The sequence below is a fragment of the Urocitellus parryii genome, assembly GCF_045843805.1.
Source record: "Urocitellus parryii isolate mUroPar1 chromosome 13 unlocalized genomic scaffold, mUroPar1.hap1 SUPER_13_unloc_12, whole genome shotgun sequence".
Taxonomy (NCBI): Eukaryota; Metazoa; Chordata; class Mammalia; order Rodentia; family Sciuridae; genus Urocitellus; species Urocitellus parryii.
Window position 1 is genome coordinate 617,739 of NW_027551764.1, and position 25,142 is coordinate 642,880.

At 37.2% G+C, this 25,142-nt stretch overlaps 1 protein-coding gene across 2 annotated transcripts in view; it reads right to left on the minus strand.

The window, feature by feature from the left end:
• The window catches only part of LOC144251349 (contactin-associated protein-like 3), a 172,368-nt gene that overhangs the window by 48,305 nt on the left and 98,921 nt on the right, over positions 1–25,142 (minus strand). For both annotated transcript variants that reach the window (XM_077794338.1, XM_077794339.1), the window contains 3 exons: positions 24,520–24,691; positions 15,782–15,888; positions 11,799–11,918 (listed from right to left, as the gene is read on the minus strand). In XM_077794338.1, coding sequence (XP_077650464.1) covers positions 11,799–11,918; positions 15,782–15,888; positions 24,520–24,691 — 399 coding nt within the window. The remainder of the gene's footprint in view (positions 1–11,798; positions 11,919–15,781; positions 15,889–24,519; positions 24,692–25,142) is intronic.

The following is a 25,142-nucleotide window of genomic DNA, read 5'->3' on the forward strand; positions in this document are numbered from 1 at the left end:
AACTATTCTTCCAAAAAAAAGAACCATAATTTAAATGATTGCTCTTTATAGTGAGATTATTTAAAAGGTCCCAAGTAAAAACACCAGGTTTCTCTAACATTTCACACAAATAACTTTCATGAATCTCAAAAACTATTACCTATAAGAGAACTTTGAGATCACGTAATATGATTTAGTTTTCAAGGATGAGGAAACAGACAAAAGAATTTAAGAGAACACCACTTTGAAACAATAAATAGCTGCTCTGTAGTCTGAATAGCCAGATAAAACTGAGGAAATAATTTTAACTGTGGGCAAATTTTAAAAGAAGTTTTGAACTATCACAAGAAAACATGTTCCTCCAACTTATTGGAACCCCTTTCATCTGCATTCATACAGGATGACCACTGGCAGCACCTAGTCCACCCTCTAAAGTTCAGGCAAATAAACATGCAGTTAAATTAACTTGATGGTTTGATTTGATTAAGCCTCATACAAACAACAACACTGACACTATATTATACAATATCCCTTGGCTTCTGTTTATTTTGCTAAATTATGTCTGCTTTCCAATTTTTGAAACTGTCCACAGAGTAATACACCTTTGAGCTACATAAGGAACATTTACAGGAAAAAAAAAATTGTCTTGATGACTAAGAAACATGTTTATTTTACACATTCAAGTATGCAAATATCCTAAGCACATCCGTTATGCTCATGTCTACCTCTCCAAAAAGAAGAAAGAGCTCACTAAGAAAAAATCAGATGCATTTAAAATTAATAGATCTGTCACTCATGAAAATTGATTCTGACACTTTGGAAACTGAGTCAAGAGAAGATGCCTAAAAGAGAAGTCCAATACATGTCTACACACCACCTTGGAGATGAAGCCAGCTGCCTACATTTCCCCTAATGAGGAACGGGTGTATAAATTCAGAGAAGACTAGGACAGCAATGTGTCTACATAAAGTAACTTGTAACATTATATCTTCAGATAAAGAACTGTTCAAAAAAATTACACTCAGGATTATGAATAAGGACACACTTTAAAATCACTAGCAGCCACCCTGCATGTACAAGGAAAGTTGGTCACTGAATTGTGCCTCTGAGAAGTGAAGCCCCATGACGGCTTTCTCCAAAGTTCTTCCACTATCTTCCTATTCAGAGAGAAACACAGGTTAGAGATGGCCGTTATCTTTTATTAAGTCCAACTCTCTTACTTTACAGATGAGTAAATGGAGGCCTAGAAAAATTTACTTGCCCAACTTAATGAAATGATTCAACTTCACCACACATTTCAGGGCAACTTAGTGCTAGTCACCAAACTTTCTGAATTAGGAAAGATGTTCAAAGATGGTGGAGGTCTGAGGGCTTCCTAGGTACCTTCTAAACTAAACCCTATCCTGTATTTCATATGATAAAACTCCAGTAGAAAATAGAACAACAGAACTACATCATGGACATTCATGTTCACATATAAGACATTGGTCAACCCATTACTGTCTCTGCCCTAAATCTCAGAGTTACTGGGACCCACAACATTGTCCATTTGTCAAAGCCAAGGATGATTTGGTATCTGTGCCTTACTGAGTTGAAGGGCTATCAGCTCTAAGTGATAGTTTTCAGGCTCCTAGTGATGGCCTTCAGAGCGCAGCTCAGATCCCAGAGTCCTGGGAAAGCCCAGGGTGTCATGGCTCCACAAATGTGGGTCCTTTTGATCAGTATTTATATTAGGGGACTGTCATTCTTGTTGTGTATTCTTGGGATTTTCCATGATTTACCTGAATATTTTCAACACAGGAAGATTCAGTGAGATGTACCTAGATCCCTACCACTCCACAGCATCAACAGCTCTCTCTTGAAAGTTCACTTAAAAAGATTTCTGGGGCTGGGGATGTGGCTCAAGCGGTAGTGCGCTCAGCTGGCATGCACGAGTCACTGGGTTCAATCCTCAGCACCACATAAAAATAAAATAAAGATATGTCCACAGAAAACTAAAAAATAAATATAAAAAAAATTTTCTTTCTAAAAAAAAAAAAAGATTTCTGTTCTTCACAGCCTCATTCCTATGACATTGAAAGGCATGTCATTTCAGTTTCTAAGTCACATCGAACAAAAATCATTTGTTCACAGAGAACATTGTATATACACTTATAAAATTAGATATAGACAGAACACTATGCCATCATCAATAGAAAGTATGAATTATTATTTATCATCTTGGAAAAGTTAAAAAAAAATGAATTTCTCTGAGCCTCAATTTCTATGTTTAGTAAATGAAGAGACTGGGTCAAGAGGTGTCTAAGACTTAAAGTTATTATTCTAGACATGTTAGACTATTAAGGCAACTCTCAGGTAGGCTGTTGACCTAGCCAGGTTCTTAGCATTTGTATTTATATTGTTCATCAAATCTCATTTCATGGTAAGGATGTTGCATTTTGTTTGTTGGAAGAAAGAACAGCAAAATAAACTTCCCTGCAGCATTTGCATTTCTCCCCTCTGGGTACAGTATAAGGGACCTGCTGTGGCATTTCCCTTCTGAAGATATACCGGCATGCCTGTTTAGGAACTACTGTTAGAAGCTACAGAAATCCAGCCAGAGTAAGCTGCCCCAAGTAGGAGAGGGGAGGGTTCTTTCCAGGCAAATGCCAGTATAAAAGAGATGTGGGGGTCACAGTACAGGACAATCATTATTCTTTACTATTTTTTTTTAATTCCTCACATTTCAACATTACAGAATCTGTAAAACAAGTAACATTTGCAAACAAAACACAATGAATGTTCAATGATGCTATGCATATTGCCAATCTCAATTTTTGTGATGAAAAAAGAGAGAACGCAAACAACCAGGACACTGTCCAAGCAATGAAAATATCTGTTGCAACAAAGGTGCCTTCACCAGCAGTTTAATTGTGACTGCACCCACACTCAGGGCCTCTGTTAACAAATTTCCTATAGCAAAGCTTGTATGAACATAGCAAATACAAAAATGTATAGTATTCTTGAAGTGTTTGAGTTAAATGAATTAACAGGTGTTCACCTCACTTGACTGAAGGTCTAGGAGAGCAGTTTATTTTTATTTTCTTCCTCAAACAGCACAGTATCTGGGAATTGGTGGTATAAATTAAACTTGTGGAATGATTAAATGAATGTATGAATCAAATGGAGGATTAAAAATGGAGCTGTTTGATTAAGTAGAGAAGGGAATACTAGCAAGAAGATAGAGGTGAAAGAAACAAAAAAATCTGTAAAAATAAACAAATATAAAAAGTACAGCAGAAAGTCTAACACCACTCATCCTACAGGTTTTAAGAAAACTATAATGTAAATTGTATATGAGACAGTTGAGCTGACTCCTCTTTGCTACATAATTACCCAAATCCTAACCCTTATCTGCAGTTTCACATTTTAGGATTTCAGTTACCTGTGGTCTGAAAATACTGAATGGAAAATTCCAGAAATAAATAATTTATGCTTTAAGTTGTGCTTCATTGTTAGTAATATGATGAAATCCCATGCCATCCTATTCCATCCTGCTTGAGACATGATTCTTCCCTTTGTCCAGAGTGTCTACACTAGTTATTTAGTAGCCATCTTGAATATCAGATCAACTGTCATGGTGTCACAATGCTTGTATTCAAATAATCCTTACTTAATAATGAAGTGAAGCTAGCCAATCCCTAAAAAACAAATGCCAAATGTCTTCTTTGATATAACGAGAGCAACTAAGAACAGAGCAGGGAGGAAGAGCAAGAGGAAAAGATTAACATTAAACAGAGACATGAGGTGGGAGGGAAAGGGTGAGAAAAGGGAAATTGCATGGAAATGGAAGGAGACCCTCATTGTTATACAAAATTACATATAAGAGGTTGTGAGGGGAAAGGGAAAAAAAAACAAGGGAGAAAATTAAATTACAGCAGATGGGATAGAGAGAGAAGATGGGAGGGAGGGGAGGGGGGATAGTAGAGGATAGGAAAGGTAGCAGAATAAAACAATTACTAATATGGTATTATGTAAAAATGTGGATGTGTAACCGATGTGATTCTGCAGTCTGTATACGGGGTAAAAATGGGAGTTCATAACCCACTTGAATCTAAAGTATGAAATATGATATGTCAAGAGCTTTGTAATGTTTTGAACAACCAGTAAAAAAAAAATGACTCTTAAGGGAATGAATAGTGAACTTTACAATTCAGATATGCCAAAGAGAAGTCATGAAGTGAAAAAGATGAGAGCACAATATTTTGAGAGAGACTACATTCTCATATATTATAATATATAGTTATAATATATTGTTTATTATAATATATTGTTCCATATTATTAGTTATTGTGATTAATTTCTTACCATGCCTAATTTATAAATTAAACTTTGCCATAGGTATATATTCATGGGGAAAAAATAGTATGTGAATAGGTTTGGTACTATCCACTGTGTCAGGTATCCTACAGGGGGCTCAGAATGTATCCCTGTGGGTAAAGGGAGAATACTTACTATCATGCTGAAGGACTAGCAAACTCCATTATAGAAAACAGCTGTTTAAGAAACACTTCACCTTGGTTTTCATAAGAGTGACTGAATGGGTGCTAAAAATGAAGTGTCTGTTCAGCTCCTTAGCCATTTATGTTTGTTCAACATCTCTGGCAATTAGAGAAATGCAAATAAAAACTACTTTAAGATTTCATCTCACTCTAGTCCGATAGCAGCTATTAAGAATACACAAACAATAAATGTTGGTGAGGATGTGGGGGAAAAGGAACAAACATACATTGCTGCTAGGACTGCTAACTGGTGCAAGCAATCTAGAAAACTTGGAAATGGTACCACCATTTGAGCCAGCTATCCCACTCCTCAGTCTATACCCTAAAGACTTTAAATAGCATACTATATTAATACAGCCATTTCAATGTTTATAGCTACACAAACCACAATTGCTAAACTGTGGAAGCAATCTAGATGCCCTTCAATAGATGAATGGACAAAGAAACTGTGGTACATATATATATAACTGAATATTGCTCAGCATTAAAAGAGAATAAAATTGTAGCATTTGCAGGTAAATTGATGGAGTTTGAGAATATCATGCAAAGTGAAATAAGCCAATCTCAAAAAAAAAGCGGCTGGATGTTTTCTCTGATAAGTGGATGCTAATACATATGGGAGAAGTGCGTGGGATAAGTGGAAGAACTTTGGATGGAGCAAAGGGAAGTAGGGGACAAAGGGGTAGGAAAGACTGTAGACTGAAATGGACATTATTACCATAGATACATGCATGATTATACGAATGGTGTGATTCTACTTCATGCACAACCTGAGAAGTGAAAAATTCTGCTCCATTTGTATATAGTGAATCAAAGAACTTTCTATTGTCATGTATACCTGATTAGAACTAAAAAGAAAAGAAAAAAGAACAAGAAGTGCTAGATTACTTGCACATTGAAGGGATCAGAATCTGAAAATGGGAAGGCAGAGTTGCCCCTGGCTTCTCCACTGAGCTCCCCATCTGATTCCCCTAAACCCAGAGTTGAATCACTGCCTTAACTCTAGTCCATTTGCTTCCTGTGACACTGTTCTCATGACGCAACATCTGATTACCTGAGTGTCTGAGCACCTAACAGCTACACTGTGTTTAGGGCAGGCACTGCTGACAGTATCACTGGAAACCACATTTCTCATCAAAAAAATGAGATTCCATTTTTTTTCTTAGAAAGGGAATCAATCTGTCAACATACTTTCATCAGCAGTCCTTTCAGACTAGTTTACTTTTTGTTTTGACTTGGTTGTTTATAATAAAGGTATGAAAATACAGTCTTTTTCAAAAGGCACCAGATTTTTAGAGATTATTACCAAGAATATAATTTTAGTCATTAGTTCAGAATTTTGGGGGTTTTTTTGCATATTTTTCTAAGTGTTAGTGCCTATTTCTAATAACTAGAGTATATTTAATTGTCCACAGGGATTTTAGTATCCTTGGGAAGGTAAGCTTTGCACAATGGAATCCTTTCCAAGCTTTGAGAACAGGTATTTAGTTCTCCCATTTTCAACAGCTAGATTGTCAAAGGGCACCTCATGTGACTCATCCACAATATTGAATATTAAGGACAATTTAGCTGTAGCTTTTTTCCTTCTTTGCATTTTCCATGGGAAAATTCTTCATTTTAAAAACTTTAAGTACTTTGTTGCATAGTTTCTGGAGATATTTATTGGTCTTTGGGTTGGCCTCTGTGCTCATTTATCAATAGCACACTGCTTTCCTTTTGGCTTTAAGTTTAATCAAAGTCTTGATATTTAGTATTATTTGGAAATCTTTGCTGAAACATTTCTAACTCTTGTTCATGGTCCTGTTTTTTGTTTTTGTTTTTCTTTGTGTTCGATGATCCACCTGATGTTTCATCTCAAATCTAATTAATGGCTTAGAAATTTTTTTCTCATCACATGCAAAAACATACTAATTTCTGAATTTTTTAAAAATATAAGAATTAGGTAATGAGAAATTTCCATAAAAACATTATGCATAAGGCATTATAAAACAATAATCTATACTTAATGTTTGTCCATTTGTAATATGTGAAAACACCATAGTTTTCTTTGAAAATAAAAATTTATGCAACAATATTGTTCATATTACTTGGTCTCTACATACATATACACATGCCTTGAAATTCTTAAGATTTTCAGAGATGAAATTTAGAAAATTCAGAATATCTATAATTCACAGAATTAATGTCTTATATTTTACATTAATATGTGTGAACAATGCTTGTTGCATTTGTGAATGAAACAGAGAGCCTCAGCAAGGATCATTAAATCTTATCAGCAACAAACTACATAAATAACAACAACAGAGCAGTTGTTTAGGTAGCAAAATGAGTAGTTGCAACAAGGTTTTGTATCTGCATAGGCTTTATTTTCTCATTTTGTGCTGCCTTTGCATTTTAATTTTGGGTGATGACAGGGTAGGCTAAGCACACTTATATCAAAGAACCTCAATTCCAGCACAGTAGTTTTTAGATCTGCTTGCATGTAGAATGTCTAAGGAAGCTAATAAAAATAGAGCCTGTCCTAGGATGTTGCACAGAAGCCACTGGAAGAAAGCAAAGGTGCCTCTTGGGGTATTAACATGTGTAGAGCCAGAGAAGCAGTACTTAGCTATGATGTGATATGCCTCCCACTGAGGTCACAAGCAGTGGGAGGCAGCTGGTCATTATAAATTAACTGATAAAGTCACATCCAAATATATATATTAAAATCCCCACTGCCAAGGATGTCATGACTACTCTCTGGGTTTTAAGGGTACCTATTATACATGTTCTTATAATCAACAGATCCTCAGTTTATATATTCAAAACTGGAATTCTGGGCTTCCTATTCAAATATGTTCCCTCCCAAGTGGTCTCCATCTCCTTTGATATGTTTATACCTACCTGGGCTCAGATAAGACAATAAAGTAATTTGTTTTTTGTTCCTTCCTTTCTCTGGACTGATATCTAGTCCATAACTTCTGATGCCAACAGTTCTTACCTTCTCTCATGCTCCAAATTAACCTACAAATGCCCAGCTTGGCTCAATAACTAAAGCAACATCTTAGCTGGTCTTGCTTCCAGAAAAGGTATGACATGGTGGTTCAAAGCATGAACCACGCTACTGTTGTGCATCCCCAACATGCCCCTTTATAGCCAAATGACGTGAGGGAAGGGCCACTGAAGGAATAACATGGCTGCTGCCATCTTGAATCACTACCACCATGACTGTGTCAGGTTAACCCAGTTGGGTTTTCCTGTATAGTTAACCCAGGATGCTACAAATAGAAACATTTTAATTGCATTTAGAACTTTATAACTAAGCCCTGGCACCAGGAGTGTGCCTGATTCCTAGCTTAAGATAAACCAGGTACAATTTGGCTTTGATGAAGTCACGTTTATCTTAATTGGTCTCGCTGCTACCCAGGATCACGCTTCTGTAAGTTCTCCAATTTATTGCACCCTCCAATCCTGGATCTGTTGGCCTCACCTCTTTCTCTGGTCTCAGGACACTTGTAGCCAGTTCTCATACACTAGGACTAAGTTGTCCTAGAATATGCACCTTCTGCCCACATTCCATCATAGTCTTCCAAACACTGCAGGTACCCTCCGTTTCCAGGGCCTTTGTACTTGGTAATTCCCTCTTACTAAAGACTTTTTCTCTGTTTTTATCAGAGCTGGATTTTTTTCAATGAACTTGAGGAACTTTCTAAATGAGTGCTTTCTTAATCCCTCTGTCCAAATTTATAATGCACCTGTCAACAGTGGAAATCCCCTTTTCTTGCTTTATTTTACTTCAGGGGACCTGCTGCCCTCTGTTGCACTACACATGTGACTCACTGACTATGCTAATGTCTGGTTCCCCACCCAAAATTGTGCACTCCACAGTGCTGGGATGTTATTCTGCTTCACTCCCAGCTGTATTTATAGCAGTACCTGGTTGTCAAATGTTATTAGACACTTTATTGCAACTCCTCAGTATTGTATCTTTTCAAAGATGTTTCTTCTTGTCACCCTGGGGAAGGAAATGATATTCTCACCACATAATTTTCAAGTCCTTGACCCTGGGTATGAATTGACCAGAGTATTAGCAAGCTGATTTTGTATTTTCTCTCCCATAGGCAGAGGTCCTTTATTAAATTTATGGCAAGAAAACTAAGCTTATATTAGTTATCACTATGTCACATATAAGCCCAAGTTAACCGATATCAAAAACTGTGCATCTACTTTTTTTTTTTTTTTCATGTCTTACCATTTAGACTATAAGTACCTCTACTTTCTGGAAGATGTTGTTAAGTTTCAATCTTAGAAGGGTAACAGCAATTACAAAGAATAAAATTAAGTTAGTGTTAGTATCATTCCATATGATTAAGCATTAAAACAAAATGCCTTTGAACCAGTGGTACATCCAAAGGGACTTTATATACAACTACCTTGTCATGGCCTGAACCACATGTTCACCTATGATGATTAAAACACTTTCTGTTCACTACAATCATAAACTGTGGACAGTCAAAAAATCAATTTCCAAGTCTTCCCTGTGGCAGCAAATGTCTTTCTTTATAAAGGTGACCTTAGCCTTACCAAGTCTGCTGTGTTAGTCATCTTTCTGTCACCACAACAAAACACCTGAGATAATTAATGTATAAAGAGTAAGGCCCACTTGGGCTCACAGTTTAGGGGTTTCGTTTAACATCAGGAGAACCCCATGCTTTGGGTCCCTGGTGGGTGTGCCAGATGGCAATGCTCTGGAGTGCCTGGAAGAGCACATTGCTGTCATCAAGCTAGGAACCAAAAGAGGAAGAAAAAGAGACAAAGGTCCCACAAGCTTCTTCAAGAGTATGTCTCCAGAGATATGAAGATCTTCACTAAGGACCACTTCCATAATGTTCTTCCAACTCCCAATTGTGCCAGTCTGGAAACCAAGCCTTCCATACATAGACCCTTGGGGACATTCAAGACCCAAACTGTAGTGCCTGTTAACAGTTTGTTAGCAAAACAGATTCAGACACCAAAACCTTGCTGATCATGGAATGTCCTTGGGATTTTCTATACTTTTCTATGGATCTTGGGTTTATTCAATAGATGGATCTTGGGATTTTTCAATAGATATGGATCCTGTGAGCAGGGTTAACACAAAATTATGAAAATATTTAGCATGCCCTAGACTTCAGTGATAATTAAACTCCTAATTAATAAGAGAAATGTATAATTGGGATGCCACTATCTTTTAAAAACTTATTTGTTCTTGCCTGATCCACAGTAATGAAAGCAAAACAATTAAGACCCTGAATAACTTGAAAGCCTGGTATCATCTCTGGCACTGACAATATCTAGGAAGATCTCCCTTGGCTGTTTTCCCACATATTTTACTGATCACTCATCTTTTGGCAAAATTAAGCCAGTGCATTTCTCTCGGCAATCACACTGCCATGTTTCTGTCAGTATTGATGATAAAATGCTTGCCCCAAATTCTAAAACAGCTAAAGGCACATTCATAGCAATGCCTTGAGAGCTCTCACACTTGACTGGTACACACTCAAAAAGGAATATATATATATATATATATATTTCATCTTAATGTTAATTGCATCGTATGATTAATCACTGCCAAAATGTTTAGACTTTGTTTTACCTATGAAGAGGTAGTAGGTATAAAAACTACATCAGGATTTTTTAAGCTACTTGAAACCTTCATAAATTAACCCATGGATAATTCCTTCCTTGGGGAAGTTACAACTTTATCAAGACAGTATATAGTAGTAATAACAGGGATACCAAATTATAGCTAAGTCATAATTAACTTAGTATCATCTAGAGTTGATTTTTTTCTGAACATTATTTCAGATGTGTAGGGTCAAGTTATGCAGAGATTGAAGTACCTGTTTCTATACCATTAGAGTAATACAGAAACAGTTCTCCAAAGGAGGGCTGCCCCTTTTGGTTGGTGAAATGATGTTGAGGAGGAAAGCTTATGCACAGACAGTTACAAAGGAATGGACAGTGCTGTATGTTCAGAGAGGCCATGGCTCACACCAATTAAGTTAGGGTAGTTATCATCCTAGACTTGATGTTTTGAGCTCCTATACTTGCAGGAACATATGTCACATAGAAAGAGTCAAGGATTTATGTACAATATGTATTTATTGTTATATACCACAATTATTTTAAAACTGATTTTCTAGGTAAAGAAGCTATTCCTTACACATTATTGCATATGAATACATGGTTACATGAAGTATGTATGTTTAGAAACATCAATTTTTTTTCCAGAAAAATTCATTTGATTATGTGGATCTAAACAAGGCACTCTTTTTATATATTTATTTTTCAGTTTTTGGTGGACACAGCATCTTTATCTTATTTTATGTGGTGCTGAGGATCAAACCCAGCGCCCCATGCACGCCAATCGAGTTACCGCTTGAGCCACATCCCCAGCCCCTAAACAAGGCACCTTAAAAGTACAGAGTAGAATGGTGGTTTCTGGGGATTGGCAAGAGGGAAATAGAGATATGTTCCTCAAAGAGTGCAAAATTTCAGATATGAAGGATGAATAAGCTCTGATAATATAATGTACAGTGTGATTATAACCACACTGTATTGTATACTCATTATTTACTAAGACAGTAGATCTCAAATGTCTCACCAAAGAAGAGAAAAAAAAAGAAAGAACTATAAATGGCATAGGTGATGACTATGCTAATTGGCTTAATGAAGGCAAGCATTTCAACATGTATACATATTTCAAAACATCTGGTTATATACTTTAAAAATATATAATTTTTGTCAATTATACCTCAATAAATCCAGGATAAAAATATATATTTTAGAAAGATTCAAAGAGAGCAAAGAGCACTTTTTCATAAATTTAGAAAGTGAATAGAGGACTGGGAATGAAGCTCAGCTGTAAAGCATTTGCCTAGCAGGTGTGAGGCCACAGGCTCCATCTATATCATCATAAAAAAAGAGAGTGAACATTCTCCGAAGATTTTGACATGTATTGATGTAAAAAATCATTCATCCTTTTTGCTTTTGACTAATAAGCAAAAGACTTAGTGGTAATTATTTCACAAGGAAAGAACATTTCCAGAAAATAATGACACAACCCTTAACCACCACCTTTTAACTGCTTTATAACATTTTTTAACACTTTTTGGCCATCACATTACAATCACAATGCACATCTAAATAAGCATGTCAACTTAAATAAGCAAGTTAAATGCTTGACTTTCTTCATTTTGGTTTTGTACACAGCAAACACACATAGGAATTTAACTATTACAGAAGAGCTTAACATACCTGTCATGTTGCAGTACACAAGAGCTGGTCCCAGAGGGCCACTTCCATCTGAGTCTATGTAGTAGAAGCCTGAAGAGTTTCCTCTGTGCTTGTAAGCTTCACATGATCGCTCATACAGAGCTGCAAAGAAGACACAGTATCACAGAGGGGCTGTGAGGGAATGGGCTCCTCTCTGCTGCTCATGGCATGTGACTTTTCTCCCATGACATTCATCCTGCCATTGCCCTTGGTCACATCTTCTCTAGGAGGGTGTTTTTCCATCTCAAAAAGGCAGCAGAAAGATTCAGAAGCACAAAGTGAAAGATTTGGAGATACTACTGTGAATCAGAATCCTACACATTCTTATTTTCAAAATCAAGCAAACCAGACTTCTCGTCTAGTACAAGTTTTACCTCATAATATTTTTAAGCATCTCAAGTACACCTGCCTAAATGTTGTTATTATCTAATAATCATTGATTTTTTTTAAAAAACTTTACTCAGTAATTACATCTTTTGTTCACTTAAAACAATTCATATTTAAAACACATTTTTCCAATGAGTTGAATTTTACATATCAGCAACTTTTAACGCCATTTTAAATTCATTCCAAAAAGACACTTCCTTAAATGCTTTGCAAATTGAAATTTAAAAAATCAAAATATTGACATGACTTTTTAAAATTTCGATTTATTCTAATTCATGGCTGACTTTTTAATTTGTACACAAATGCTTTGCTATGTACAAGGCAAGAGATTAAAATCTGCAGATGGTGAACCTAATTGATATTTAGCAATTTTAAATGAGTAGTTAACCTAGTGTGGGTCACACATTGCCTTGTTGGGAAACCCTTTGGAAAGCCTCAAAAGCAGGTTACAACTGCTAGGAAAGAAATGCAAAAGCATCAGACGAAGTGTCCACAAAGATAGACTTGGGCAGTGGTTCAGCAAGGGACACCAAGACAAGACATACTAATAGGATATAAACTTAGGCCTTTCCACATCGATGGCCCTTTCTCTCTCTCTCTCTCCCTCTCTCTACACACACACACACACACACACACACACACACGTGTTTATATATATTATGTGTGTATATTTTATATATGTACAGATACATAACCTATATACATTATGTAACACACACATGTGTTTATATATTATGTGTTTATATTTTATATATGTATAAATATATAACCTATATACATTATGTAACACACACACACACACACACACACACACATATATTCCCCCCATTTCAAATAGTTAAGAATGACCCAGGGAGGAGAATAAAAATTATTTTTCTCTCATCTCACAGAATAAAAAGGACAAAGAAATGTCTGCTTAGTTCAAGGATACTACAAAAGAAAATGTTTTTTGTTAAATATGGTCAAGGGTCTAAATCAGAGGTCACCAAATCAAGAGTCCAACTATTACCGTCTCCAACTGATGGAAATATAGACAATATAAATTGTTTTCTCAACATGCTTGGATTTGGGCCACTAATATTCACGTTTCCATAAATAAACAAACATGCCAATAACCACCTAGGAACATAGCTCACAGTGATACATACACATATCAAATTGCCTAGAAGAACAAAAAAAAAAGAGGAAGAATGATTAGGAAAAAAATAATATAAACGGGAATGTAAATATGCAATAATTTTATACTTAGAACCCCAATCCCTGTCCTCTATCCCACATAAAAATAATGGCTTCATGATCACTTGGTTTTGATTTGGCAATATCCAACTTTCTTTTGATATATCCTTAGAGAATCACAATAAAATCAATTCATTAACAAACCAAATCATGTGCCACAGGGAGAAAACCCTTTACATTTATCAGTCAAGTTTCTCTTCTCAGTATTACTTAGAATTATGTTTAGATCACAGCTACTGATAACAAACACATTTAGTTGGTATCTGCTTTGTCTAAGACACTTTTCTAATGTGATGAGGGAACTGTAAGTAAAAGAGACCATCTCAGTGTTAACTCTGTGACTGTGACCAAATCCCTAGCCCAAGATTTCTAAGGATAGATGTCTAACTCCTTTCAAAGGAGACATTCCTTAGCAAATTCTTACCTACCAATGTAAAACTCAGTGAAGATGCGAGTGGAACTGATCACTGGATATAGAGGGGGGAGGAGTCACCTTCTTTTGCTTCTCTTTGGAAATCCCACATCAGGAGACCCAGGGGTCTCATTCCAAACTACACTAGTTCCCTGAGATTCAGTTCCTGCAAAGTTAGATTTATGACAATCCATTCTCTGCATTATGCACCTCATAGTTTGTACCGGAATAAAATTAATTCACAAGGAATAATTGTTTTTTTTCTTATCCCCACTCAGTCCTGGGTATTAAATCCTTGCACATGCTAGGAAAGTGTTCTACCACTATGTTATATCCCCAGTCCTTTGTAGTCTTTATTTTGAGACAGGATCTCAGTAGGTTGCTGAGAGTCTTGTTAAATTGCCAAGGCTGGCCTTGGACTGGCAGTGTTTTTGCATCAGCTTTACACATGTGTGCACTACTGCACCAGGGCCATGGAAGGGTTTTTTTTTGTTGTTGTTGTTGTTTTTGTTTTGTTTTTTTTTTAATGGTACAATGCTAGTATCCCCCCATCAGGAGGGACTGAAGGAAGCAGACATGAAATTTCATACTCCTCCTCTAAAGACCAAGGGAGAGGGGAAGTGCTAGGGAGACAGGACCCCAAATATCAGGAGTGACACACAAATTAAAACACCAACCAACCAACCAGCAAACAAACAAATCTAAAACAAATAGAAGCAAAAGCTAATAATTAGAAAAACATGAGTATTTCATGGGCTCTGTCATATGCTTCTAGAAACTAATGTTAAGTGGTCAATAAGATTTTATTAGCTAGAAAACTAAGTAAGCTGTAAGTAAAAGGGACCATCTCAGTGTTAACTCTGTGACTGTGACCAAATAATCTGTGTTTATGTTTGTGTGACACAGAATAATTCTTGAGGAAGGAGATGAGTGGTATTTGACAGTCCTGGCTCCAGTCTCGGAGTTGTAAGTCTGCTGTCAATCTCCTCAGCCTCCTTCCTCCCCCAAGTGCTAAGTGTAGGTGATAATAACTCGCTAAGTGTAGGTGATAATAACTCATCTCCTATGGTTGTTTTGAGTATTCAAGGAGTAAAAACATGCAGAGGACTAAAACTGGGCATGCATTTGATAAATTCTGCAGATATTAATTCTTTCCATCTCCTTCACTATCAAACAACAGCAAGACTGGGTGGGACCTGAAAGTTTACTATTTTCTCTTCATTTTCTAGAACTACTGCCACACTTACTCCTCGTCTGGTACTTCTGAGGTGTTCCTCATTCAATTTTATATTGACATCCTGGCCACACATTTTCTTTGGAAGACAAAAAAGAACTGAGAACTAAGAAGTATATGTGTACCCAGATCAAGGAATAGAACAAGATATCACATTGTTTGTTTTTTCTTTTTCTTTTTTTTGTTCCAGAGATTTTACTCAGGGGCACTCAACAACTGAACCACATACCCAGCCCTATTTTGTATTTTATTTAGAGACAGGGTCTCACTGAGTTGCTTAGCACCTTGCTGTTGATGAGGATGGCTTTGAACTCACAATCCTCCTGTTTCTGCCTCCTGAGCCGCTGGGATTATAGGCATGTCCCACCACACCCAGCTCACATTGTGTGTTCTGAGTGCAGTTTATTTATTTTTAACCTCCTGCTATATTTTATTTTACTACACTTATTTTCCCTTTGCTGGTTCTTTTCTTTTCCTTTTTGCTATGTTCTTCTACTTGATACTATGAATTTTTAAAGCTACTTTAACATCAATGGGAAATAAAATTGATAAAAATAAAGCAGCTGAAAACAAGTCTGTAAAAGACTATTGCTTCCTGTTTTCTGGTACATGGGTGCATGGACACAAACACATATGCACAAAAGAATGAACGGGATATAAGAACAGAAAGGAGAGCCAGTGAGTTGTGTGGCTTACAGGAATGGCAGGTGGCTCCCACGTAGCCAGTGTGAGTGCAGTCGCAGGAGAAGGTGTCCCAGGACTGGGAACATTCACCCCCGTGTTCACAATAGCTGGGCAAACACCTAAAGAAGGACAGACAGACACACTGCTGTTTCCCACATTCAGTCATAATAAAATGTGCATGTACAGGGAAAGATGAAGGACAATAGTCAACAGAAACATTTCAACAGGACCAAAGACTGTGGAGTCTGTCCTCAAGGTCACCTGACACAACCACAAGTTCATAAGTGCAGTAGATTCTCATGTATTTGTGACAGATACATTTTCAACACTTTGCTTTTTATCAGAAAAACTGTTTGCTTCTTATAAAAACATAAGATTGATTTCATACATCATCAGGATATAAATTGCTCGCAACAACCATAGACGGACACACATTTCCCCTTAGTCCTTCCACACCCTTGTGATGTGACACTGCAGATCTTTCCATCCATGGCATAGCCTGCATCTCTACCTTGAATGTAAGTTGGGCATGTGACCAAATTTAACCAAAGAGACATTTTAACAACACAATATTTAATAATTTAATGCAAAAAGAACAGGTTTCTTTTGTAAATCTCAAATATACTTCTGGTATGTATACAACGAAGTTTTTTTGCCTAAAAGCACAACAATCTGATACATGTGTTATTTTCTAACTTGCCTGCATTTCCCCAAAGGTCCATTGGCTTTAATTCTTTATATCCATCATGGATTTTTATGTATAAAAATTTGCATAAATAAATACAGCCTTGTTCACAAATCTGAAGCAGTTTATAAGATCATGATTTATTCTTATTCCCTCTTCACTCCAGTTCATTGTTCAAATTGTTTCCACACAACTGCTAGCAAATAGACTGAAATTCATCACATCATGATATTTAGGAAAAACAGAAAACTAAAACTAAAACATTGAACAACCATCTTTAGAAAGATACAAGTCAAGAAATTTCCCCTCTTGACCATACACACAAAAACATAAAGGGTGAGAGTCCCAAAGCAGGACTAAATTAAGCAAAAAACTGAGAAGATCCTAAAACTGTATTAGGAATGAGAGATTCACAGCAATAGTAAAATATTTGCTTATGAGAAGACAATATAGGGCTGGACAGGGATGTAGGTAAGTGGTAGAGAACTTGCATAGCATGCACAAGACCTAAATTCAATTCCCAATACATTAAAACTATAATAATAAGGGCTGGGGTTGTGGCTCAGTGGCAGAGCACTTGCCTACCATGTTTGAGGCACTGGGTTCGATTCTCAGCACCACATAAAAATAAATAAAGGCCTACCAACAACTAATAAAATATTTAAAAAATAATAATAATAATAACAACACAGTAAAGTGTGAGCACTTGGAAGTACACAGAAAAGCACAATGTTCTCTGTTGCTCCAGGGACCAATTTTCAAATTAAAAAAATGCAAAAAAAAAAAAAAAAAGTAAAATAAACACCATCAAGTGGAAAGTAGAAAACCCAAAAGATAAAAAGGAATAGCTGTCTATTTTACTTTCTTTCCCCCTCTAACACTGCACAAATTATACTTCCAGATGCTGAAATTCTTGTAGATGTCACCAAGCATTATCTTCTAATCTTTGGTTTTCCTTGAAAAAAAAAAAAAAAGGAAAATCTTCAATGTCAATAAAAATAGGAAACAGGCAAATTTGTTTTAAGAAAGAAAAATGTATTTGATTTTGAGAGTCTCCTGGGATAATGCTTACTTGTAAATTCTGACAGTGTTCAAAACAGATTATTAATCTTAAAGTGATCTATGTTGAGAATACACTGATAATCAGTTTATACCAGTGAAGGTCACATTTACATTATGAGATTCATACAAAAGCCTATTCAGCTTACTTTACAGAGTGAATGCTGAGGATGAGATACCCATACCTTGCAAGTCAGCAGGTCAATTACATAGCAGTGGAAGGAAACAGAACAAAATATAGCAGAGATACCAAAAGCCAGACATTTCATACCAAACATTAAAAAACCTGAACTAGTTCTAGTCTGGTTTAGCTGTTCTCTGTAGTTCTGACATTATTCCTTGTATATGGATTATACAAGTGGTATCAATGCCAAGCCCAGGATGTTAACTAGAGAGCTACAGCTTCGGGCAGGTGCTCTGGTCTCCATATCCCTCAGCTCTAGCTTTGCAACACTTACGTGCTTCCTGAGATGGCAGACCCACAGTAGAACCAGCAAGATGCTGCTAGCCAGGATGGTGGAGTGGCCATTCTTCATAGTGTAGATGTGGTAAGTGGTGGTGAACTTCCCAGACCTGGCATGACAATTCCTTTTCAGCCTCAGTGTTGGGAGCTTGTAAGGGGGAGGCTGAGGGCATCCTGTATCTGAGGCCTGGTCTTTATGGGTCTCCCCTGAGGAACAGAGTGCCTCACCCTAATACCACCATCCTGACCTTTTATGGCTGGGTCAGAAATATCCCTGAGCAGGACTCTGAAAATGGTGGATGAGGAAGAAGGTTGAAGGAGTGAACTCTCTTGTCTATAATGTGAAGGACAAGACTGTGACTCTGAAGAATGGTGTCCAGGTCCAGGTGAGGCCCATAACTCATTTCCTCATGGAGTTTAAACTATGAGCACAGAACACAAAAGCCTCAACTGTTTGCAAAAGTTACAAAACTGCCAATTCTCCTCTTGAGCTTGATGTCTGCTTCTTCCAAGGAGTAGAAACTTTGGGATATCTCTGTCAAAGTTAATCCTGCTTTGTCATTTGAGACACTGACACTAGAATGAAACCCAATTTCTTATAAGAGGACCCACATGAACACTGACAAGAGGCCTTCCAGGTTTCAAGGGAAAGAAGCCAGATTCAGTGTTAAGGGTTGGAAGGTACACTTCACAGGAGAAAACAGTGATGTCTCTTCATCCCCAGGGCTGGGGGGCAGACCAACCTGCTTACCTCTACCACCAACCCCAGGCCCTCTGAAGCTCTTACTTCAGTGGCTGCAGTTACTGGCCTCCTCCAGGCCTGAGGGCTTCTCCCATAACCCCAGTCCCTACACTCCTGGCTAGATCGTGAGTCCACAGAGAGGACCAGATGTCAGATACAATGAGAAAAAACCAACATGTCAGTGTACCCCATCACATTGGGTGTGTGCCTATGTGAGAGCCTGAACATGCATGTGCTGGAATGTTAGTGTGCCCAAGTTATATGTGCCTGTGTGCCCAAGTTATATGTGCCTGTGTGCCCATTGTAAGAGTATAAGAGTGTGTGTGTGCTTGAGTGTGTGCCTGTGTGTGCCCTTGTGTGAATGTACCTGCACATGAGTATGCATAAATACATTTGTGAGAGTGTGTAGGTACATCTATGAGTATCTTATCTAACTTGAATATAGTTCACTGCCAAAGATATGGGGTTCATAGGGAGCCGTGTGCTCAGCACCCTGGCACTGTTTACACAGCAGTGAGGAAATATAAGTCTGCTCCAAGAATAGACAGAATCCATGAGAAGGTAGCTCATGGCTCCTCCAAACACTGCATGGGCCTGAACATGTATAGATTCCAAGAAGATGTCAACCAGAGTTGATGTAGAAAAGGGAAACAAGGATTCAGATACCTCTTAATACTTTCATGTTTCAAAAACCGTTAAGAGACCAGGGTTTTTAGCCTGGTGGGGAGCTGATTCTGGCAGTCAGTTAAATTGTCCAGCATATATTTATAGGGCTTGAAGTGGGAGAGGGTGTATAGACTTGCTCACAGCAGCTGCTATGGTTGGAACATGTCCCCCAAAAGTTCATGGATTAGAAACTATCCTCAAATTTACATGTTGGCTACAGAGTAGCTGGAGGTGAGGCTTTGGGAGGTAATTACAGTTAGACCATGTCCTTAGGGTGGGTCCACCATGATGGCATTAATGGCTTTATAAGAAGAGGAAGAGAGACCAGAGGTGAAACATTTGCTGTCTCACCATGTGTTGATGCAGCAAGAAGTCCCTCACTAGATGCAACTGTCCCATCTTGGACATCCAAGCCTCCAGAACAGTGAGCTAAATAAACCTCTATTCTTTTCTTTTATTTATTTATTTTTAAATTTTGAGACAGGGTCTTGCTAAGTTGCTTGGGCTTTGCTAAGTTGCAGAGGCTGACCTTGAACTTGTGATCCTCCTGCCTCAGCCTCCTGAGTCACTGGAATTACAGGTATGTACCACACTCAGCTAAACCCCTATTTTTTGTAAAACACCCAGGCTGTGGTATTCAGTTCTAACAACAGAAAATTCTAAGAAGAAAAGACACTCATAATTAAGAGGAGAAATTCAGTTCACCACCAATGAGCCATTTCATGAACAGGCAGAGAGAGGTCTTGTTTGCAAATGACTGAGTAGAAGCAGGATCATCTTCTCTCAAATGATAAGCTAAAAAATACATCTCTGCTTTTGGGTGAAAACTCCTGTGACACGTCTCAGTCTCTTCTCAGCTTTAAGGTTGTTTGCTTCTGTAGTCCTCCCACTATATCAAGATTTAATAGCTGAACCTCTGGGTCCTGCCCCTCCAAATATCCTGCTTCTCCCACATCATCATTCTACTGAATGACACTAGCCTTTAACCAGCTCTCTACATGGGATTAGCCTTGACTGTTCCCTTGCCATTACCCCAAAGGCTTGCAGCAAGTCAACTTGTGATTCTGCTCTCCAAAGAGTTTGTAAATCATTCATATTTTCTGGTTCCCTAGTTTATCTTATCCTTATTTTTCACTTGAGAGAAACTGCAGAAGCTTCTTACCAGGTTTCCTGGCCTCCAATCATACATTGTCTCTTTATTTTCTATACCCAGGTCATGTGTCAAGACTCTATGCTCAGAGTCTTGCTTATACACACACACACACAAGTGACTTCTTAACTTCAAGTCCTTTAGCAATTTCCCCTGGCATCTCAGATGAATATTCAAGCCTTCAAGTTAGCACCCAAGCCTCTAGCCTGATGTAGCCCATGACTGGAGAGGCAGCCCCATCTCTAACACCCACTGATCTCCTCAACACAGAACTTCTACACTAGCCATCCACACAGGGGTCAGACTCCCCCTAGCACTGGGGACTTGGACACCAGGCTGTTACTTCCTCTGCCTGCCTCCAACTGAATTGACTTACCTACCTTCTGCCCCATTCAGGCATCTCTTCCTTTTCCTTGAACAGCATGTCTTGACCCAATAGAAATGAGACAGCTCTCCACATAGTGCCAGAGAACCTCCCACTCCCCACCAACTTTCATTTCATCCTATTTACTACAGAATGGATTGGCACAATTTTCTAAAAAGGGAAAAATACTAAATATTATAGGCCTGTAGGCCACATAGTCTCTGCCAAAACCATACAGCTCTGCAATTATTAGGAGAAAGTGAATATAGACATTATGCAAATGAATTGGTATGGCTGTGTCTCAATTAAACATTATTAACAAAAGCAAGCAGCAGTCCCTGGACCCTGGTATGTCAATTCCTAAGCTGTATCAAGGTACAACTTCTTCAGGGTGCTGGTAGCTCAAACATTGCACTTCAGAACTCATGGGGGTGGCCTGACTAGGGCAGAGTCAGGCCCCTTTACCATCAATTTGAAAAAACAAAACAGTTCATTGTTTTCCTTTCTGGTATTTTCAAACTCTGTACATTCCACACTTTTTAATAGTTTGAAAATTATTGTTAAAGGAATAAATAATATTATATTTTACCTTAAAGTGTTCTGGGACACAATTTTTTAAAAAGTAATAAAGAACTCTAAGTTTGTAGTAATTTTCAATTTTTTGTTTAAAAATAAAATGTACAATATGTGCTATTGGAGTTGGCATGGAAAAGATGAATACTCAGCCTGAGACCATGCAGATGGGAAGAGGTGGCAATGATGGTCCCAAAAAACACTGTGACCAGAGTTAGAGGAAATTGAAATCTTAATATCCAAAACACAATTGGTATAATATACAATTTCCCATTTCCACTACTGTCATTCTTGAAGCCTATTATGGTTCAAATATGGAATGTCCCCAAAATTTCATGTATAGGAAGCATGGTCCCTAATACAGCAAGGTACAGAGGAAAGCTAACACAAAGTTAACACACTTGCATGCCAAAGCAACTGGCCATTTTCCCCATAAAGCATCTCTTGGAACCACCAGAAGACAGATCACTCCATGTAGATGCATCCTGATTTGGCTCAGGAAGGGTATTTATGTTCCTGTCAGATTATAAACATCTTTTCATAATCTTTTTTATCATTTGAGACAGGAATGGTCTATATATCAGTAATTATTAATTCCTTTGCCAGATGGATATGTTATGAAATCCCCTGCATTATTATAATAAATCATGACTGTATATGAGCAAATATGAATGTTTTTGGCAGACAGAGAAGTGGTCTGGGTAGATGTTTTGGTGCCTTGCAGAGGGCTGGTGAAAGCCTGGGATTGGGGATGTTTGTTTTGTCCTGTTTTGAAACTAATCTATTTTTTTTTATGGAGTATTGAACATGTAGTTAATAGGTATGGCCTAAAGAATAAGAGAAAAACAAATGTTTTTCTTATTAGAATGAGGGCATATTTTTAGACATTAAACCATCAGAACCATAAAAACTTACAATTAGTGACTATATTACCATACAAAGTACTCTCAGCTATTTTCATAACAACTTAGTAGCCATTAACTCAATTTTTACTTAAAGAAGATTATCTAATATTCTAGAAATCTCTAAGGAAAGGTACATACATACTTACACACTTCTAAGGACTTTTAAGTGTGATATGGAAAAATCTTCCCATTTTGGTGACATTTACACCTATGCTCATGTATACTCATGAATATAAATATAAATATATATATATATATATATATATTTTTTTATATCATATCAGGTATTAAACCCAGGAATGCTTAACCATTGAGCCACATCCCCAGCCCCAACTTTTAATTTTTTTTTTTTGAGGTATAGTCTAAGTTGCTCAGAGCCTCACTAACTTTTAAATTTTTGATCCTCCTGCCTCAGCCTCCTGAGCCACTGGGATTACAGGTGTGCATCACTGTGCCTGGCTCAGATTCTTTACATAAGACAAATATTGACGATTCACCACACTTTATAAGGTAATTCTGGCTATACTAAAACAACTTCCTGTGATTATATTGATAACTTAGGCAACTGCCAGTGAAATATGACTTCTAACCTTTGACCTCTAACCCACTGGACAGTTGTCACCCTGGGTAGGAGCTCTGTCCTGAAGATACCAATGTCAGTGTTATTTTATGTCATCACAACAATAGCAGATGTCATTGTTTCTGTTCATTTAATTCTCTTAATTATTGTCCATCATTGCCAGAATATTTATATGTTGAACCAGGAAATGTACTTCATAAAATCCATGCTCTGTAGCAATCCTTGGACTAATAAAGTAAGTGACATGGATTCTTAAAGGAAATCAGCACCCCATGATTTGATGTCTGGATCCTCTCCTGACACCGAAACTTGGGCACCAGAGCTGGCTGCAGTTACTCCTTATGAATAATGGCAGTTTCTTTGCCATCTCCCATACCCCCCCAAAAACTATATTCTGAAAATTAGGATTGTAGGTTTCTGACTAAAATTATTTGTCTCTTTGATTTCACTACAAAAGAATAAACGGTGAACATGACAACATAAACATTTGCATTTAAAAAATCTGAGACAATATTTCACATACTAGGAAAATATGGTCTTTATGAACACATTGTCAAATTGCAATTGTGACTTAAAGTTTATTGGCTATGACATGAAATTTCAATTAGTGATAAATTTAGAATAAACTTCTTGTACAAAGTATTTTACATAGCTATTTCAAGAGGTTCAGAGGCATGGATGTGGAAAGATTTAAGGAATTTGTTTATTTATTCAGTATAAACCTTTTGCATACCCTGCTTCAGAAAAGTCATTAAACTGGGTATATCTGGTACAGGAAAAAAAATTTTAGTCTATATGGCTAAGCTTATCCTTTTAGCCAAAATGATTTAAAAGTTAGATAATATGGTAAAGAAGAAAACTTGAATAAAATTACAATGCTTAACAATTTTATTATACTATAGTGATAAACTTTTGCTTTTCTTATCATCTTCATTGAAGTAGTGCAGTGCTTAGCTCTGGGGCAACTGGGGAATCTCTTTCTTTATTTTGCTTACAACATTGCTAAAATTCCCTGAAGCATCAACCTTTCTTGAAACAAGATTTACTTCTCATTTTCACTATAGAAAAGGGCGCTAACCACATATGACTTTGATTTACTGGCCCTCACTGATCCACTATCTTTTTAGAATAGTCTAATCTGTTCTCTGTAATGAGACAATTTTTAAGAATATCTATACTTGTCAGTATTTATTCACATCAGTGATTACAAGCATCAGTAATACTCTGTAAGACTTTAAGTGATTTAAAGGTATATGAAAGGAAAATCCATGAGTGTGTCTTCCAAGACAACACTGTTTGAAAGGAACAACTGTTTAAAACCAAAGATGTTGTTCTCTTATTTTTAATGTGTTACAGTTTGGATCTTAAATATTCCCTAAAGGTCTAAGTGTTGAAGACTCAATCCCTAGCCAGTGGAAGGTTGTGGAATCTTTAAGAAGTAAGCCTGCTGTCATGAAAGGCATGAAAAAAGTGTGTTTTTACAGTTGTGCCTGTGTTTTTAATTAAAAGAAAGAAAAAAAATACTGAAACAGGTGTGCTGTAATGATCTAGGATGGCCCCTACCTGTCTGTGATGCCACAGGAGTCTATCTGAAGGTCGCTGAAGTTTCCCAGTTCCCCCTGCTGTATTGAGATGGGATCCACCACTGTGCCGCCAATGGAGATAAGCTTCAGGCAGCCCTGAAACCCTCCCAGGGGATTTTCACATTGAGAGCCAGAGCTGTTGTCAGGATAGCCTGAAAACAGAGACAAAGACAGGAGAAAATCAACAACTGTAACAAAGCTATTTCACAGTATTTATTGTATAAAGACTGTTGCTTCCCTTGTTTACAGGCACCTGAGGATTAGACTTCCTAAACCACCTAGAAAGGTCACAGATATGAGGATGATAGTGGGGTAACAAGAAGAAAAGCTGTAAATAAAGAGAGAGCATGAAAATAATCATTAGAGTCAAGCTTATGGGAAGACAAGAGGAAGAAAAGATGTACAATCCTGCAAATAGTTATTGCACCTTTGATTTAAGCAAAGCAACACAAGAAAACAATACTTGTAGCATAATACTAGACCATATAAACTAAAAGACATGTTACAGTAGTACCAGAAGAAAATTATAGGCATATCAATACTGGCTAAGTTTAAAATGTTTGAAAAGTAATTTTAAATTGAATATTGACATAAATATGCTGA